We start from the raw sequence: 19,533 nt of genomic DNA on the forward strand, positions 1-19,533 counted from the left end.
CAAGTGGCAAGGCAGGGCCTAGACTCTAGCTTTCAGACAGCAATTGGTGAGTGGCCTTGCAAGCGTCGTCATCCTTTCAGGGCGATGATATTGAGTTATTGATTGACTAATTTATTAGCTGATATGATTAGTCACTGTTATAACCAAGGTCACAAATAAGTATTGTATGATCCATCTTTTTTCAGCTTTTTAAAATGTAGACCACTTTGGAAATGCTTAGGTGCACGTCATGTAGTGTGTATTTAAAGTTCAATTTGTAAGTAAGGTTTTGACATTGAGTTTTTTGATATACTACAGCTCATGGAATTTCCATTTGAACGGTTGAAATGACCTTGGTTTTCAAACGCAGCTGGTTAGAAGAAGTTCTTCTGAAATTGCCATCAGTGTGCATGAGGGTTTGCTTTTATTAATCATCCATATAATTTACATTTTACGTGTTTTTAATTATGCATATTAGATAAATGCAGCAGCTTACTTTTTTGTTTTCTGCTATGGAAGCTTTCTCAATGTTGGGTGTATATATTTTTGAGATGCTTGCAGAGATTTGAGCAGCATTTTATGCTGGTAAGAAAAAAAATCACCTACTCCGTTTATGGTGAAGCTCACTGGGACATCTTTGTGATTTATATTCTTCACGAGGCAGCGTCTGGCTATTGCCACCGAATGTGTAGTTTCAGATTATAATGGCTGTTCTCAAGGTTTTGTTTATTTCATTTTCAATGTTTTAATGGCCTTGGGCTTGTATTTAAAAAGGCAGATACTGCGAGAGCCCCGGAGCACGTCTGTTAAAACTCATCACCAACAAAGTAAAATTCATTGTCATATGTGGAAAATTCTGACATTACCAAGCCACCGTTTCTTTAAACTGAAAGTTGAAAAAATAATTTTAAAGATAATGATGAAAAAATTCTGATTCTTTTAGTTCCATGTATTTCCTGTGCATTGTTTTGTTCGAATAAAAATGCCTAGCTATTTAATGTGGTGTTAACCGAACAGTTAAATGTATACTATAGCTGGGTGTATTAATGCTACTACATTCTATTTTTGGGGGAATGTTAGCAAGCTGCCATTCATATATATTATTCTTATTTCTTGATGATACTTTGTACATATTTAACAATTAATTTAATATATATTGTGCTTTAACATTATAAACCCGTGGCTTTGCACTATTTTTAAACAATTGGTTATTGAATAATTGTTCTCATTGAATAATTGAATAATTGTCCCTGGCAGTTGATCTTGAGTAACAGAGGCACGAGGTTGTCGATTGGCAGGTCACTTGTGGTGGGGTAAAGTGTGGGTAGAGCCACTTCTTCCAAGACGTCCGATCAGTGGGAAGAGTAGGCCAAATACCATTGATAGAGGCTCTCTTGAGCTTTGTATCTATGTTGAACGTCTTTCGCAACGTACGTAGCTGACCGTACGAATCGGAGGTGCTCCTTCTGCGAGCAGTGGTGTGATCAAGCAATTTCAGGACTACATCTCTACCTAACAGGATATATGGCACAGTGCAGGTCCACATATCATTCCTGGGAATTTCCAGTGGAAACACTGATAGAGCTCTTGTGATGGGTGTGATATGATATGCAGCGAGGAGTGCGTGACAACAGAAAGCATACAACATTTTCGAGTTTCCCCCCCACCCCCCCCCGTGTGAGCATTTGACATTTTAGGGTTGCTTTGGCTGACCTTATCCTGGCTGCTTTCAAGGTGTGATGGGTTCATTAGGCAATGAAAGAGGGCAGTTCTCATAATAATAATAAAACTATCAAGTTGAACAAGCCTCATGTACAGTATCCTAACATTTTAGCTGTTTTAAAAATAATTGCGCCAGCCTTTTGGCAACTTGAAAAGCAAATTAAATATGCACTACTCTGTACACTTGGCATATACTGTAGATTTGAATGTAGATATACAGGGAAAATTTTATGAATATAAGTCAGCTGCATAAATCAGTACATAGTGCTTTTCAAATTATCAAAATCCTATGCTAAGGCCCCTATTTTTCCTCAACGGACAAAGCCACTTGTTTTAGTTCAGTGCCTCTTGAATTTGGTGTAATTTTGGTATCGATTAATAATTCATAACCTACAAATAAAGTTGCATTTGTTTAGCCAAGATATGCGGTTATAGTATTGCTATTGTGAAACGCTGCTGTGGCGTATCTTGTTGAATTATCCCAATAGTTGCATGCATGCATGTCCAGACGGAGCAAAGTGTTCCAATTGTTATTCATAACGGCACCAGCGCTGGTTGAATTGGTTAACCCATACGTGGGATACAATTAAACGTTGAAAAGTTTTTCATTTCTATGACCTCTGTTCTCTTTAAACCGGTTTGTTTTAGTTTATTCGTTCAAGGGATGACTTTTCAATACAAATTATTTAGGAATTTGCTCATATATGTCTTTGTTTACATCCATGTTTTTGTTAATTTATGCCTTAATTTTATTAACCATTGTGTGATTGTTGACATAAAACTGTATTTGAATGCATTTCCTTTCATGTATTTACACATTTCTTCAGGCATCTTTGTGGTTAATTGTGAAAGTCGTAATGCCTATTCAAATACGATATTTTTTATTTACTTATACATTATATAATGTACATTATGTAATGTATAATTCGGGTAGCATGAACTTCAACAACCTGAGTTTGATTCTGAGCCAAGGTTAACATGAGCGGCGAGTGACATGGACCTGTTCTGGGCTTCCTCTTCACCAATCTGCATTAACCAGCATAATGAACGATGCTTCCCACACCTCCGATTAACACGGTTGGCCACATACGGTGCGAAAGAAGTTAATGCACACGTGACCAATACAGCATTGAGAGGCCTTCATCTTGCAGTGGCTTGACAAGGTAGCTGTTAAGTTGATAGCCCTGAACACGTTCCACTTTCTAACCTTCAGGCTAAACCAAGTCTCCAACTCTTCTTACTAACTATGCCTCTGGCAGTGGCCACAGATGTCATTGTTTCCAAAATAACTTTAACGTTAATCTGTCTCCAAACAGGCTAAGCTACAATAGCGCAAGCAAGCTACTCTCGGCATTTGGTTGTGGAGATGAGTGCATTGTTCAGATTACCCTGTGCCTGTATATTTTGTTTGCATTTCTCAATACAGAAGCACTGCACCTGGTCTGATGGTGCATGGATTGAGTTTAATTTCGACAGGATTGTAAAGGATAGGAAATTGTATTGCAATTCAAGTGCATTGTTCAGATGCAGTGTGCCTTGTCTGTATAACACAAACCAGGCAAACCGTATTCCATTTCGATAGGCTTTTAAGAGAGTGGATACAACCTTGCAATTATACATCATCTGAAGTTTTCAGATATTGCTGCCAGACCCTGTGCCATGTCCAATATCAATTAGCACATGTTTGCACACTGGTTTTGTATTTCGGCAAAATGGTTTTAAGTTGTAAAATACTTTGAATAACACTTTGGACTACTCCACACAACTTTCCCCTATTCCTATCCCGAGGAGCACTTGATGCCACAAAGAATGTGGAAGATTTTCAGAAAGTATTTCCATTCATGTAACGGTGCAGATGGAATACTAAGAATGTTACGTAATGCATTTATGCTGCTTTTGCCATTGCCTTTTTGGGAAGTATTTCTGCCGCAGAGTGGAATCCTATGATAAAGCGATCTGCTTAAGGGTTAAAGTGACCCAAATAGGTATGTAATGACTCCCAATTGTACATTTGTTTAAAAAAAATTCATTTATTTACATAAACGAATGCAGGAGACCGAGTTATTTAATTCCATTTGTATTTACACATACAGTATTTTTTTAAACGTAACTTTCTTTAAAAATCTTACTTAGACAAATGCCACCTGCGTTTTTTCTACTATGAATTGTTACTGTTATCCTTCTGCAATTTATTACGCTGCTGCTAAGTTTTATTATCAAAAGCAAGTGATGGCGTTTGTTCGTGTGTATTAACCCGCAAAGATATTTTTGCATAGTTGCTCACGTGTCGCCATCATCCTCATCGTTAGCCTTGGTATATCTACTGTTGGATGGTCTCCCCACAATACTGTCACCTTCATGCCTCTGTCATCTCACTCCTGCCCGTGAACAGATGCCACCGCTCAATCTTCTCATTGGTTATCCTGCCAGGCACGTTCTCTCCTTTGGCTGCCATTTTATCACCAGTCTCGTTCATCCCACAACGCTGTTGTGGGATGCAATTAGCACGAATGACGCGATATAAAAGTTCATTACTAAAAAAATTGCCAGTAAATCTGACTGGTGATTTGTGTTTATTCTGTAATATACACGCTCCTCTTTCTCGCAGCGTAATTCCAGTTACGTATCTCTCCATTCTTCTATGTGCACTTTTCAGATTTTCTATTTTATATTTAAAAAATGTCAATAAGAGCACACTGCCAGTTATGACAATTAGTCAATCACCTGGACAATGGCAAATAAAATGGAATGAAAGCAAAACAGCAGATATTGAATTGGCCGTCATTGTTAAAGGTAAAGGGAGGTTTGCATTTTAAATCCAAATCACATTATTAATTTGAGTAATAATCCTGTATAACTATCGAAAAGCGTTGGTGTTTAAAACTCTAAATTGACTTTGTTATTTACAAATATAATGGAGTGAAAATTATTTTACATCGATCAGGAATCGTTTGCTTTATTATCGTTCAGATAGTGGTCTATAAAACATACTCACTGGGCAGTTTTTTTCTCTCTATAAGTTGATGTAAAGTTTTGTTATATGCCACTGAATGTGGGGAAAAAAATGGATGCTTTTGCCCAAAAAAGATACACCCTGAATGCTTATTGCTGGCCTTCCCGAGGAAGGTTTATCATCCACAGCGCCAGACTTTTATTAACTTTCTCCCGACCTGTATAGTAACCCGAAGCAGCAACATTATACTACAGTGTGTGCATTCATTATAATGACATATAACCATTGCCCGAAATGTAAATTTGTAGACGGTGTATCTGCAGTTATCCAAAGCCCAAAGTACATGAATCGCTAAATCACTTATGAGTGAATCTCTAATTGCTCTTCATAGGACATACTAAAGAAGTACACTACGTTGGTCTTTCCTATGCATTCTCTGATACTGCCAGTGATAACTCGCATTCATTTAGCTAAAAAACACCTTATAAAAAACGACTTGCTCTGAAAATCTAATACTTTTGCCATGAAATGTGATGGGACGTATTTAAAAAAATGCACGAGCAATTCTTTGCACGTGCATTCTAAACGTGTGTTCTATAAGCGTGTGTGTTGAAAAAAATCAATGGAAAAAGCTTTCAGCTGCCTCACAGTTAAGTGGAAAGATGCTGCAGTTGGATTGAAAGCGATTATTTGAAGATGCAAAGGAATTTGCATTCATTAAGCAAATCTAGCTTCGCCCCCCTTCAGGCATTCCTATTGTGTGTCCCTCTGCAGTCAGCCACGTAATTAATGTAATGGCAGTGGGTAATCGCCACTTTGTGAGTCATGAGGAGTGGAGTTAATAGACCTTCTTAGCCATCACGTGGGATTCTCAGTCCACGGAGTTGGAATACGTCTATTAGCCAGCAGGCACAAGACATTTTGGAGGATGGAAATGGTGCTTCTAGCTCCAGCCAATACATCTTGCGAGGGTTTTTCATGCCACCCCCAGTGATTTGGCTGTCTGGAACCCATAGGTTGCGACACCTTGGTAATGGAGGAAGTTCATTGAATGAATACGGTTTTATAGATGTGCATATACAGCACATAGGTTTAAAATCTATATAATTTAAAAACATATAGCTTTTCCCTCTGGTATGCTTTGCTTGCACTGTATGTGTGGTTGTTTTTATGGTATACTGTATGTGAGAAAAACGTTATGGTTATTTAATTGAAGAAATTAGCATACTTTATATTATTTGCCTTTCATCAGTGATTTATTTAACGTGTGATGTGCGTGCATAGCTTTGCGTTTTTTGTTGTTGTACAAAATTTACTCTGGCGTAGTGTTCATTTGATCGCAGTTGGCATACAATCAAACACATAGGCAGCGTTTAAAAAAAAAAATCTTGCATTCTGCCGAATTCTAATAACTGCGAGCGATCGGCGTTGGATCACAGCAGCAGCAGCAAAAAAAAAGCCCCACACCATTTTGTAATTGTGACGTGCAAGTGCGATTTAGAACTGGGGGTGGTGGTGGTGGCACAATGAACAAAAACATTCATCCTTGCTGTTGTGATGCTGACCGGCACTGTGGCATTGGTTGCTGGGCGTGGCTTGGCTAAGTAACGGGGCACCTGCAAGAGCTGGGGATGTAGCTTCAGGCGGAATCCACAGAAACCCACCGACAACGCCCCCCCCCCCCAAAAACGAGAGAGCGACTAGGGAAGCTGCTTTTATTCTGTGCTGCTCAAAGGAAGGGATTATTTATTGCTTAAACCTTGGGTGAGTAGCTTCCACTCGGTGGTCCGGCGTTTGAGATTGATTAATCGCTTGCATTGTTTACCGGTTGATGGTTTTTTTGGTTGTTTAAGTAATGTATTGTATTCTGTTTTACAGAGGAAATCTTTTTTGTAAGTGTAGATATATATTTTTTCACGTTGAAATTAAATTGCAATTTGTGCGTCGTTATATTGTTCCATTTGATTTAGCGTTGTGTTTGTGGTTGTTGCTTTTCATTGCTAGTTACAAATTGCAAATTTCATTTTTGACATTGAGGGTTGATTAAATGTAATCGAGCTACGTTTAACACTTCAGAAGTGTGCATAATTACGCATTTTTGTAAGTATATTTTTTTCTTTTGTCAAGAGATATGTTAAATGACCAACGGCTACGTAAAGTGATGTATTATGTGCGTGTTTAAAATCTTGTATCGACACTTAAAGGTTATAGAGTAACAATTTGAGGACTAGATTGCAGTGCGTTCAGTTTGAACCTGGTTGCAGATGAGATTGGTAGCAGTTAATGCTCAGAAAATTGGTGTCAGAGGTTGTAAAAAAAATGTTTTCCCATGGCCAGATACGGTTTTAAAAAAAAAAGTGAAAACGTTGAGATAAATGTACCCCGAGGGCACTCTAGCCAGGAGAAAGCCATTGCACATATGCATTTGGCCCTTGCGTCCCCTTGCTCCACCAGGCATATGGTGAGAACCAAGTCGGCCAGGACTTGCGGCGAATCGGCCCGCTTTAATTATCACCTCCCGAGGGTCTGTCACGGTTGAATGCTGAACACAGCTGCCTGGTGGCAAGGTTCTATGAAATATAGTTTTCTTCATTTGATTAGTCCTCATCATGGTGAATCCTCGTACAAAAAAATATAATGGTGAAAACGCGAGCGTAATGCAGATAAGAGTACGTTTCGAAGTGCGCACGTTAACGGTAATGCCGGCGTTCATTCGCTAAGAGTGGAAATTGTATTCCTCGCTTTGTTATTCATATTTTTTGTCTCTGATTGTATACTGTAAACAAGTCAATATTCTGTTTTTAAGTATTTTGGAAATTAGATCAATTCGTGGTGCGTTCTGTCAGCCACCTTTACTGCACTTACGTAAAAGTTGATGTCCTCTTTGATGACATCAGTGATGATGACGAGGCCATGATGACTAACTCATGAGACGTGTGGAGCAAAAAAGGCTCAAGCGTAATGACTTTGGCATGGTTTGGATTTGTCATCACCCTTGTACATGTGCACTTTAAATATTTATCTCTGTGTTATAATGCATGGGTATGGCCAGCGTGATAGAGCAAGCTCAATACTCTCCAGAGGCACTTGTTGGAGGCCTTCTGCCAGCAGGGGCATGAGCAAGACGTTTCAGGGTTGCACCTTAATACAATTATAATGCTCGGACTGTTTTGTTGTCGAGTATTATTATCCATGATTATGATATTAGATGGTTATTGTGAAGAAGCAAAGTGCTGTTTCTTATTTTTGGGTTGTTGGTAAAAATGTATATTAAACAATGAATGCATCTTTAGCATCAAACGCCGGTTTGCTTTTCAAGATCTTCCGTATATTTTTTATTCAAACTTGATTGTACTTATGTGTTTAAATATTTATAACGAAGTTTGTATATACAGTATATATAACCCCATGGATTATATGAACTTATAATAAAACTGTAGGGAAACTACAGCCGATATTTTATTTCTACTGTGATGTCAATCGTACAACAGCAAAAGATATTAATCTCTTGTCCGGGTTTGTTGTTTTTATTAACTGGAAATGAAAACTATTATATTCTGTTCTTTGCTGACTTACCTGGTTTGTAAAAAAAAAGTGAATTTTGTATATCTACCGCTGAACGTATATGTGTTTAAAACTCGTTCTCATCTAACAACAAAGCACATGTGGACCTTCACTGATTGCTTCTCAAAATCCAAAGGGCACTTGCAGAAAATGGAGACAAAGCAAGCGTGAATAATTAATGAAGTTAATTTCACGACATTACACCATTTTGGTATCAAGGTTCGGGTTGTTTTTAGGCATTGGGTTAGGTGCAAGAAATTTTGCGACTGATTTATTTGAGAGGTTTGAAAAAATAAATCTCCTTAAACAAGCATTTGGCTTTAAACTTATGAACAGCTCTAATATTCCAAAATAATTAAATTACAAAATTAGGTATTCAGCATTGCATATTTGTTATTATAGCTTCATCTATCCACTAAGATGATCAGATACCCATATTTGAAATATAATTGGATGGCTCGCATAATATGAACTGCATAGGGGTATAATGACACATCCATTAATCAGTTCATATCTATTAATTGATACATGCTCACAATACGTGTGTACGGATGAATATGACAGACGGAATAAGAAACGGTGCTCATGAGAAAAAACGAAAAAACGATTCTTGAATCTAATCATGCCCCATGGAATTGCCAGATGCTCGATGCTAGTATCTGGAAACGAGTAGAAAATGTTTAACAAGCCTGACTGCCGATGAGACCCAGAAGGTTGTATGTGTGTATGTACGTTGAACATCTTTCTCAAAACCGTACGTAGCCAACAGTGCTAATCGGAGGTGCGGGGGAAGGACAACAAACTAAACACAAAAATGAGTTCTAAATAAATTAGTTTTCAATCTCCATTTAAAAGGGCATGGATCCAGTGGCTCCCTAATATCGGAAGAACGTTCCAGACGGCCGCAGAAGCACATTTTAAAGTGTGTGATGCAGTGACCCTCTTTGTTCAACAGCTTGTCAGAGTTTTCTTACTTAAACAAATGCTGTTGGATTACTTTTGTTCTGGAAACTCAATAAGCTGATGGACTAAACTTGGTTTTTGTTATTTGTGGAAATGCATAATGTAGGTCTGTTTATGTATATTTATGCTAATTTTATATATGATATATACGCTTATGCTAACGATGCAACCACATATGCACAACAATAAGAAACATTACCTGTGAGGTAGAAAATAAATAATGATTGCATCTAATCATGGCCATAGATCACACTAGTTTATGGAATCTCCAGGGGATGATTCATTAAACTGTATGTACTAAAGTTGTCAAGCACTATCTGCGTATGACCTCATGTGCAAGGGAGGGTATCTGGTTGCAGAGGATATAGGTTGTTTAATCATTTATTTTCTGTGGTGTTGGAATAGGTGAGGGAGTTATTAGGAGATTGTTGGAGCAGTAATATAATAGACAGTTTGTGCTTGAAGATAAAGAAAGAAAATTCGGACAGAATACAAAAAATGTCACGTCCAAGGTGGATTTTTTGTTTATCTTTCTGGGAAAAGAAGGAATTTGAAAATACCATGAAAACGTCTGAGATTTATTTTCACTTTTATATAGCAGGTCACATTTTAAACTCAAAACTTACCACCAACTATCACCACTGAAACAAGGTAAGATGTTGCATTTTATTTTACAAGAATACATTAAAAAAAGCAGGAAATAAGTGAAAGCTAGAAAAAAAACCAGACACTCTACATGTCAGACAGTAAATGTGGGTCTGGTCCAGGCGCTGTGTGGGGAGTACACCAAAGGCCAGCGTCAGAGTGGAGCATTGCGATTTTGCAAGGCGCTTTACTCATGGGGAATTTTGTGATTCCCAAAGTGCCTGCGATACAGGTGCTGGCGGTTGTAGTTGCAAACCGCAGTATTGGCTATAGTCCTAAACTCCACGACGGCTTACAACCGAGTTATGCTGTTACATAGTCATTTGTGTACGCTTTTTAAATCCTCTACGGTAAGTACACAGAAACAAATACATAATAACAGCTTTTTAGCCAGGACTGCATAATTACGCTTTTTGCATTCTGTTTAATTACTTGGTTATAGCCAAGTGATACAGCCCACAGCATTATGTAGACCAAAGTTGTTTTCTCACTGGGGATTAGTATAATTAGTAAAGTGCTATTCTAATGAGCTAATTTAATGGAATTGCGTTGAATGGATCATCTGCATGGCATTAGTACCTGTGCAGCACGAACATTAAAACATTTTCCTGTACAGTTGTTATAGACCATTTTAAAGATATATTTTTGTTCCGAATAAATACACATCAGTATTGCGGGATTCAGTTGCACGTAAAAGCCCTTAATTTTCAGTTTTAGTGCTCTACTGCCATTGCTGCACATTGGTTTATTTTACCTCAATATGGCATCATAAACCCACTACAACAAAAAACGTACATTCTACGTATAGTTGAATGTAAAAAAACATTATTTACACATTGTGTTTTACTTCATAAACCATATGCAATCTTGGTCTCCTTCGAATACATGTGTTTTCCCTGAAATGAAAAGCATGTACCAGAATGGCGGTTTTCCAGAGATAAGATAATGAATGCTGTGCTACCGAGCGGTCCTGCTGTCTAATGGGATGCCATTATAGTTTGCCCAAGGAGAGAGAGAGAGGGTGAGAGAGAAAGAGGGTACTGTAAGTCTAAATTGTTCTCATTTATATGTCTAGACAGAGTGTCGTCTTTTTGGGCACAGCGGCCTTGTGGTAAGAGACGCACGTGAATGGACGTTCTCACATTTGACTCGGGATTAACACATTCTATCGTGGTAGTTTGCGGTTATGAAATTTGGCAGCAATACATGTCAATCTGCAATTGAATGTTGTACATCACCGGTTATTTTCTGTGATGCATATTTCTGCAGAAAAAGGGCAATGGTGCACGTTGATTTTTTTTTGCTAAAGATCAGCACAAAGCTAAAGTTTTAAAGGTGTAATATTGTATATGCCGTGAATTCGCTTATTTTCCCCCTCTTTGAATGTGACAAATGTTTTTGTAATGGGTAATTTGTCGTAAATATGAAATTTTAAAACTGTATATACGGTACATCATGTTTCCTTTCATTGCTTTCAGTATTGTTTCATTCCCTTCTCTTCTGCAAAAAATGTAACTCACAAAGTCCTTCATAGTTATTGTCAGGCTCCCTGAATAGGTTTTTTATTGAACAGCTTCATATAAATGTTATGTATACAGAATAGATGTAGGTTTTTATGATTGAACAATAATGTTTTCAATCGGTGCATCTTATTTGCTCTGACATCAATCTGAAACGTGCACATTGGCAAGAGTAGACATTGACATCACACTCAGAAACAGAGGGAGGAACACATGGAACAGAGAGCAATTTCAAAATTAGATGTCATATTGACAATCAAAAAGAGTGAATAGGTATTCATATTCTTAGGTTGTTTCGGTAAAGTCACGTAGGTAAAAAATTAAAATTAATAAAAGTAAAATAAAAATAAAATCGCGACGCTTCGGAGGCAACACAAGCTTCCGTCTTCAGGTGGAAACGTCACAGCACACTTGCTGTATCAAGTAAATGATACAACAAGCATGCTGTGCCTCCGAAACGTTGTGATTTTTATTTTATTTTTATTCTTTTTTTTACCTACGTGACTTTACCGATAAAACCTAAGAATATGAATCCTTGCAGTCACGAAAGCTTCAAATCTAGAGTGAATAGGTGTGGGGCAGAACACGTCGCTTGATGAGATTGACGATCGCTGGACGAGACTGGTGATGGAATGGCAGCCGAAGCAGGGAGCACATTCCAAGAGATGACCACCACAGAGATGGAGTGCTGAGATCAATTCGGAGGCACAGGCCTGAGATGGATGGTGGACTGCGAGGAATTGTGATGGTGTGGGGAGGCCTTCATCCAGCAGTGGATGGAATAATGGCTGCTCACGATGAATCACATATGCTGTGTATATAAATTATATATATAATGTATTTCCGCGTGGTAGTGTTGATATGGGCAAATGGCTTTGTGGCTGCTCAGCTTCAAGGCATCTATCATTGGCAAACGTTCATTTGGCTGCAACACCTGGCACTCCCAGATGGCTCAACCCTGCATAGCTTCAGGCTTTTTTTAGGGCTATGCAGTCAGTGTATACGTGGGTCTCCGAGTGCATACGTACACAATACTGTACTGTGTTTACACATCGTATATCCTTAATCTAATTAAATGTTCCACATTTTAAGGATTAATCTCACTGAAGCAAACTGCTCGTCTTGCCGTGAGCAGCATGTGAAAGGATGCTGGCAGACTTTTGACGTTTTAAGAAGTTAACTATAATGCAAGGAAGAACTTTTTTTGTGAGAGATACATTTTTTGAGCGATGATAATTAGGAAAAGCTCAATTACAAAGCATGAAACCCGGTTGGCATCAATGGGTGGTTCAGCCGCTATTTGTAATTGCAATAATGACAAAGTGAATAAAATACATGCTTTATCTGTGTTGTTTTGCATGGCTTAAAGGCATGGCATTAATCATCTACCAGTGCTGATAAGCATTGTCAAGATTTAAGAACCAAGACCTCCCTGGCCTCGCTGCAGGAGAAACGGAGCTTAAAGGGCTTGTTTGTCATTTGGGATTTAACATAGACAGTAATTCTTCCTTGCTGTGCTCCTCTTATGAAACTGTTGGGAGAGGTATGATAGACATGCAGCCTTGCAGCCAACACTGCTGACTACACAACTGTGCATTCCTAATTGGATTTCTCAAAGAATTTGGTCTTCAGATGTGTGCCAGCGTCAGCACATGTTTTTGTTGGAGTGTGTGCTCTGTGTGCTACCAGCAAGTACGATAGGCAGAACTAACTCACTAAGAAGATCTACATATGGCCACTGCTGCCACTGTCAATGTCCTGTTATATAGAAGCTTTGCAAAGGTAAAGGTGCAGTTCTGAAATTGTATGCTCTCACCACTTCTGGCAGAAGGACCTCCACTATAAGGACCTTTGCAAAGTCCCTCGAGGGGGTATTTGGCCTGTTCTTGCACGCTAGCCAAACATCTTTGTCCTTCGTGCTGCACTTTTACCGACCACACGTGACCTGTTGATGGATTAACTGTGGTGTACCCATTTATTCTGCTGGGTGGAGAGTCGGCAGCATTTAAGAAACGTGCCCATTGTTTCAACTGGTGCTCCAGAATATCAAACCTGGTGAACTCCGGTGTGCCAAAATGTCACCATGGCAGCATCCCTATGTAGAGTATATCCAAGCTTTTGTAGGATAAATGCTGCATTGACTTTAAATATGTCCGTGAGGGTGGCTGTGGTCAGCGATTACCACCCAAAGCTTGCTGTAAAGACCATAACTCACCTTGGCAAAGTACTCGGCAAATTCATCATTCATCAAATATGAATCTGGTTCACAACAACATCACTCGTATGCCTGTTGAATGATGCTATGCTGCTTCGTATTTATAGTGGAAAGCAGCAGGGTGAACTCTGCGGACAGAATACCAGCCTCTTGAGTCCAAGGGTCACTGATTTAAACCTTCACTCCACTCCCTAGCTTCAGGGGTGGGCACAGCTAATGAAAGCACTATGTCTTGTGGGAGTTGGTGTGCTGTTGAAAATGTTTTCCGCTAAAAATGTTTTCGGTAACTGCCTCATCTGAAGAGCAGAGTCAATCTATAGTTTGACTACATTGGCATTTGCATTCATGGAACTAACAGGAAAACAAAATTAGTCAGTTCTTATTAATTGAGGAGGTAACGTTGGCGATTGCTGTAATTGTGATAGAAGTTGTTAATTAATTAACGGGTGACTCTTTCGGTTGTGAACATGTGCTTATACCACCATTACTGAGATGTCCTTAATGCAGCATATTAATCACAAGAATACATTGCAAGGTGGCCGATATTTCCATCTTTGACAGGGTGCTTGTTTCTAATTATATTTTGCTTCAATTAAGTCTAGCCAAATTACTTGCTTGGGCTACAATGCAATGAGATTAATGTCCAAATTTCAGACAGGCTGATGAAATGACTACTGCCATTAAACATAGGATTTCTCGCATACCCAACAGCTGCCGCTGATAATAGGAGCCGCCGGTAACAGCACTGTGGATAAGAAGAGTTCTGGTGAATATAAATGAAACTAAACGAGGGTGGAGTGTTTCCACGTTTATTATTGGACACCCCTGAACAAGTTTTTTTTCCACAATTACAGAACCAGTTCTGGGGAGGTATGGTCAAACATCCCACGTGACCAACACGATGTGCGAGGTCTACATCCAGCAGTGGACTGAAAATTATCATTATTTGAATATTAATTATATTTACATTTGTTGAGTTTCTGCCCAGTAGTGGGCCACACATTTTTGCGTGGCATAAAAAAATTGGCATTATTTAGTTTGGGCATTATTCCAACTGAGCCAGGTGTACACGGTAATTTGATTATGAATTACCTGGCCGATAATGGACACAGTGCTAAATCCTGCAAGATCTGCTTTCTAAAGAGGCCAGTCACTCACCATATGAGAGACAAGGAGACATGATCTCCAGATTTTTTTTCTATTTCTGCACAGTGAGCACGTTTAGTGACCAGAATGACCCGTTTGCAACTTGGTGGGCGTTTTAGTTTTTCGAGTTAAAACTAGAGCATGTGGGTGAGAGACATCGGCCACATTCGATGATGATGATGCCCAATTTTACACAAGTACGTTTTGAACGGACTGTGTTTAACATATGAATGAGCTCTTGATATAAATACACAGTTTAAATTTTGATTTAACTTCAAAATAACCAACACGACAAACCCACGGCCGATTTTTGTATCCCAGTCGAATTAACGTGTTAGCTCACTGCAATAATTAATAAGGTAATGATTTATAGATTTTTACTGGAGCTTTCATCGTCCAACTTAACCATTGCTTTTGTAAAAAAATGTGCAGTGTTCAGTAGTGGCAGGAGTCCTCTTAAACTGGGTTTGCACAAATCAAAAAATCTCACCACGTTCTCCATTAACACCATCGCCGTATGACAGAAAAAATATATATAATAGGATTGTGCCGTAGTGTATTATATATCTTTTGGTTTGTGCGGCAGTGTTAATAATGAACATGGTGATATTTTTCTTATTGTGTGTGTGCATCACTGCCGACACAGTGCCTTGTTTTTTTCCCATTATCATTCGATTATATTGGGTAGTTATTATTCTTAAACATGTAGTGCTGCCTCTTGTACAAAAAATGGCCTTGTTTTTTTATTCCTCCAAAACATTCCATCCCCATTGAACGGCTTTTTATGATTAGACTCTTTATTGTTATTATAAATCCAGTATCCATGAGGTGGGGTCAGAACAGCTATGCTTGTTGCTGTGCCCAAAACAAGGGTAATTCATTCTGAAAACAACACGATTAGGCGCTCGCCTGGCCCTTAATGAGATCACTTATGGCATTTTGCATGCACTCACTACTGCCCCCCCCCCCCCCCCCGTATACTCTGTATACACAATTTCCACGGTAGCCGTGTAAATGGAACATTGACATTAGCCTGCCTGGTTGCTCTGTCGCGTATGCGGAATACTCGCCAAACGTGGAAAGCTTCTGCTTCTTTCTAAACGGCGTCGTATGTTCGGCCTAGATTGTAATGGATCGGTCGTCTGCATTTCGGGATTTGGTTTGGTAACAAAGCGCTCGTACCGCTAACAGACTTCACACATAACGTGTAAGCAAACTGGCGTTTTAATGCCTTGAAGATTGAGATAGAATGGCGGTTCGTTTGCCAATGTGGCAAAATGATGGCTCTGATGCAAATCGACATAGCCAATGTGGCAAGTAGGTCAATTCCTCTTTACATCTGTGCTGCTGCCATTTGGTAATGGTTTGCATACTGCACTTGCAAACCGGAGACCACACCGGTTCGATCTCCTGGCACGGTAGTTTAACAATGGGCTAGTTGATTAAATTCTCCCCTTCCACCCCAACTCTGTCCACCAGTAGTATAAATGGGTACACCGCAGTTCGTAGATGTACAGGTCGTATGTTGTGAGGTGGATACTTCGAGCTCTTTCTAGTGTGGAAGAGTAGGCTTAAATAGCGATTAGAGGGGCTGTCTCAACCGCCTTCTCCTAGTCCAGCAGTGTCAAGAGCAAGACATTGCAGGGCTGCACCTCTACCTTTTAAACTGGAGTCAATATTTACCCCTACTCCATAATCATGCAAAAGGCGAATTGAATAGAGTATGTTATTGATAACCACCTCGTTAAAGGGGAGGTGGACTATGGAGAAAATTTAACGAAGTACCCCTGAAGTCACACAAAATATAATTGAACATGTTTGCACTTTAACAATTGAACTATAAAAGTGGTTTTGACACCATCCTATTTAAAATAATGTTTCTCGATGAGCATGACAATATAATACCATGTTCCTTATAACACTAAATTATTTACATTATAAGTAATGTTGTAATAGTTGTGAGCTGTTATGATTCAATTGCCTTACCCATAAACCACGACACATAGCATAGGCAGGAGGGAAATTGAATGTCAATGACTTCTTTCATTACAAAACCAGCTGTAGAATGTGGAACTTTTACATACAACATAATTATATTCTTTTCACTTATAATTGTGAGAAAAATCCAGTTTCAATTCAATGAACGATTGTATTATTCAATCACTTAAATATTTCCGTACATCACATATAATTAATTATATATAGCAATAATTTGTTTAAGTAATTGTTAATCATTTAACCACACAGGCCATTGTGTGTGTGTGTTTAGCCTTTCATTATCATGTGATTAGTAGCAGCATGCAGATGACCACCCACTGATATTGAGAGACAAAGCAATTCCTTTAATCAAATTAGGTGAATAGTTAGTTGTTTTCAGCCCAGTTAAAATAAATAGATTAACTCATTGTGAGTGCACTTTGCAATAAGGTTGTGGCAGTTGAAATACTCTATTTGCGTGGAGATTGAACATACATTGCATGAATAATGCAATGGAAAATGGCATTACATGAATGGACAACAATAGAAATGAAATTAACGAACATCCATCAGGCGTTAATTGAGGCAGCCTTCAGCGTGATAGATACGACAAATATATGTTTGTACCGAAACAGAGTGCACACTCTGTGGGGATTATATAATAAAGGTAGCTTGCTTTTATCTCGCAGGTTATGTGTTTGCTTTTCATCACTTCATCAAATGTGAGGCGAAAGTGCTTTTGGTGCCAAAATAATCCAGGGGAGGGAGAGCTATAGTGTGAGGCGAGAAAGCAAGGCCCTCTTTTTTCCCGTTAATAAAACTTCTGCTCCAGTGACTTGGGGGAAATTGGACGCGGCGACACTGCGCAACAGATATTGGGCTTAGGCTTTCGAGCACACTCTCTGTGCCGGAGTAGACAGGCCGATGGATCTCGCATGTGTGTATACCTGCTGTGATATCGCATTGTTGTGGCGCTCTGGGTTTAATTGAGGCACATTTATTTTGTGGCAAACGATTTTCTATTCATGAGCTCGTGCGATTCTAAGACAAAATACAATTCAACAGAATGTGCATGTCGAAGAATACAAATGAGGAAAATCACCCTTTGGGAGAGGTTTTGTATGTTCCTTGTAATATTACATAAATGAATAGGTGTTACATTGTTAATTTTCAAGTAAGATTTACAGCATCACAGTGTTGCGCCATCGTGATAGAATATTGCCATGCAATTTGTTTTCATTTTGCCATCCAAAATTGTACAGTACCAAGAAATAAATATGAATTTAATGCTGCTGCAGCATATTGTAAAAAGACAGTTTTATAAATGCTAATTAATTTGAAGTCATATTTCTTTCTGGGAAAGGTTCGAGCATTTTATTTGGAATCATGTTTCCCTCGCCCATAGAGAATTGTGCCACTTGTGTTGTGGTTTCTAATGTGTTTTGTTTCTCTCTCTCTCTTTCCCAAATCGAATGTTGTGGTGCCTGGCCGCAGCTGGGACGACGATAGTTCAATCAGCAGCGGACTGAGCGACACCATCGACAACGTGAGCACGGACGACATCCACACCAGCTCCTCGGTCAGCTCCTACCCCACGACGCCGGCTACCGCTCGCAGAAAGGGGGAGGCCAAGGTGAGAACCCAGCACCAATTAGTTCTCCGTCTAATTAATACGTCGGTGCTTGCGGCCAATGTTGTAGATCACAATTGATTTTTGGGTGAGGCCCAAGCACTGATCTGCCCAAGTTTTAATCTTAAGTCCCTTCGCCGCCTGACAGTTGATATCCTGACTTTCCATATTATCCTGAAGATGCTTGGCACGGATTCAAGCGAAATGTCTTATGCGATTGCTACGTTTGTTTGTGAGAATTGTTATTCAACGTACCGGTGACTTGAAACAATAACAATTGGGCCGTTAAAAAATGTAGTTTGGTTGGCTTTGATGAAAATAATTGGCTATGTTGGGTGGTGGATTCATTTACGATATAAATTTGACCAAATGATTACATTGCGTCACCCAAAGTGAATTATTAATCGTAATTATTTTATGTTATCAGCCTGTAACTTCCCACTTCTGGCCAAAGGCCTCCCCCATTTTCGTCCATTCCTTTTTTTTCACTTTCTTAGTTGCTCTTCTTGGTTTTCGGTAAAGTCACATAGAATGAAAATAATAAAAATAAAACATAATAAAATAATTCTCACGATGTTTCGGCAGACCTGCTCTTCACCTGAGGACGGCTGCTTGCGTTGTGGCTGAAACGTCGTGATAATTATTTTAGAATGTTTTATTTTTATTATTTTATTATTTCCATTCTACGTGACTTTACCGGAAGAACCAAGAAGATGAATACCTGCAGTCACGAAAGCTTTAAATCGAAATTTAGTTGCTCTTGTTCAGTAGTTTGCTAGCCTCGGAACTCAGAATCAAAATATGTATTTATACTTGAGGAATCCGATGAGCTATAAAACTCCATTTTCTCTCTGATTTCACCTCACCATCTCTTCCGCCATCTTCCTCAGCTTCTTTTACCATTTTGCACGTTATTCAATGTGCTGGCGCCGGCTCATTGGAAGTGGCTGCCTTCCCGCTTGTCGGAGGTTCCTCCTCATGCCTCCCGAGTCATTGTCCGTCTTGGAGAGCGAGTGAATACTGTGCACGTTTCAAGTCGAAATTGTTGTTAATATTCGTTTATTATACTAATAGGGTTTTTCCCCTTTTTTTTGGCAACAAAAACTGACACCTTTTGCAAGGAATCAAAATGTTTTTTGCCAGCTTCCACTTGCCTTCAGTGTTCTATCTCGTCACCTGCAGTATTTTGTATATTCAGAGTGTTGGAGGTTTTTTTTTA

General features: G+C 39.0%; 1 protein-coding gene across 11 annotated transcripts in view; it reads left to right on the forward strand.

Annotated features, from left to right (window-relative positions):
* The window catches only part of LOC144720304 (neuron navigator 2-like), a 281,685-nt gene that overhangs the window by 194,531 nt on the left and 67,621 nt on the right, over positions 1–19,533 (forward strand). For all 11 annotated transcript variants that reach the window (XM_078596960.1, XM_078596951.1, XM_078596953.1 and 8 more), the window contains one exon: positions 18,179–18,317. In XM_078596960.1, the coding sequence (XP_078453086.1) occupies positions 18,179–18,317 (139 nt within the window). The remainder of the gene's footprint in view (positions 1–18,178; positions 18,318–19,533) is intronic.

The sequence above is a fragment of the Lampetra planeri genome, chromosome 8, assembly GCF_965212315.1.
Source record: "Lampetra planeri chromosome 8, kcLamPlan1.2.h2, whole genome shotgun sequence".
Taxonomy (NCBI): domain Eukaryota; kingdom Metazoa; phylum Chordata; class Hyperoartia; order Petromyzontiformes; family Petromyzontidae; genus Lampetra; species Lampetra planeri.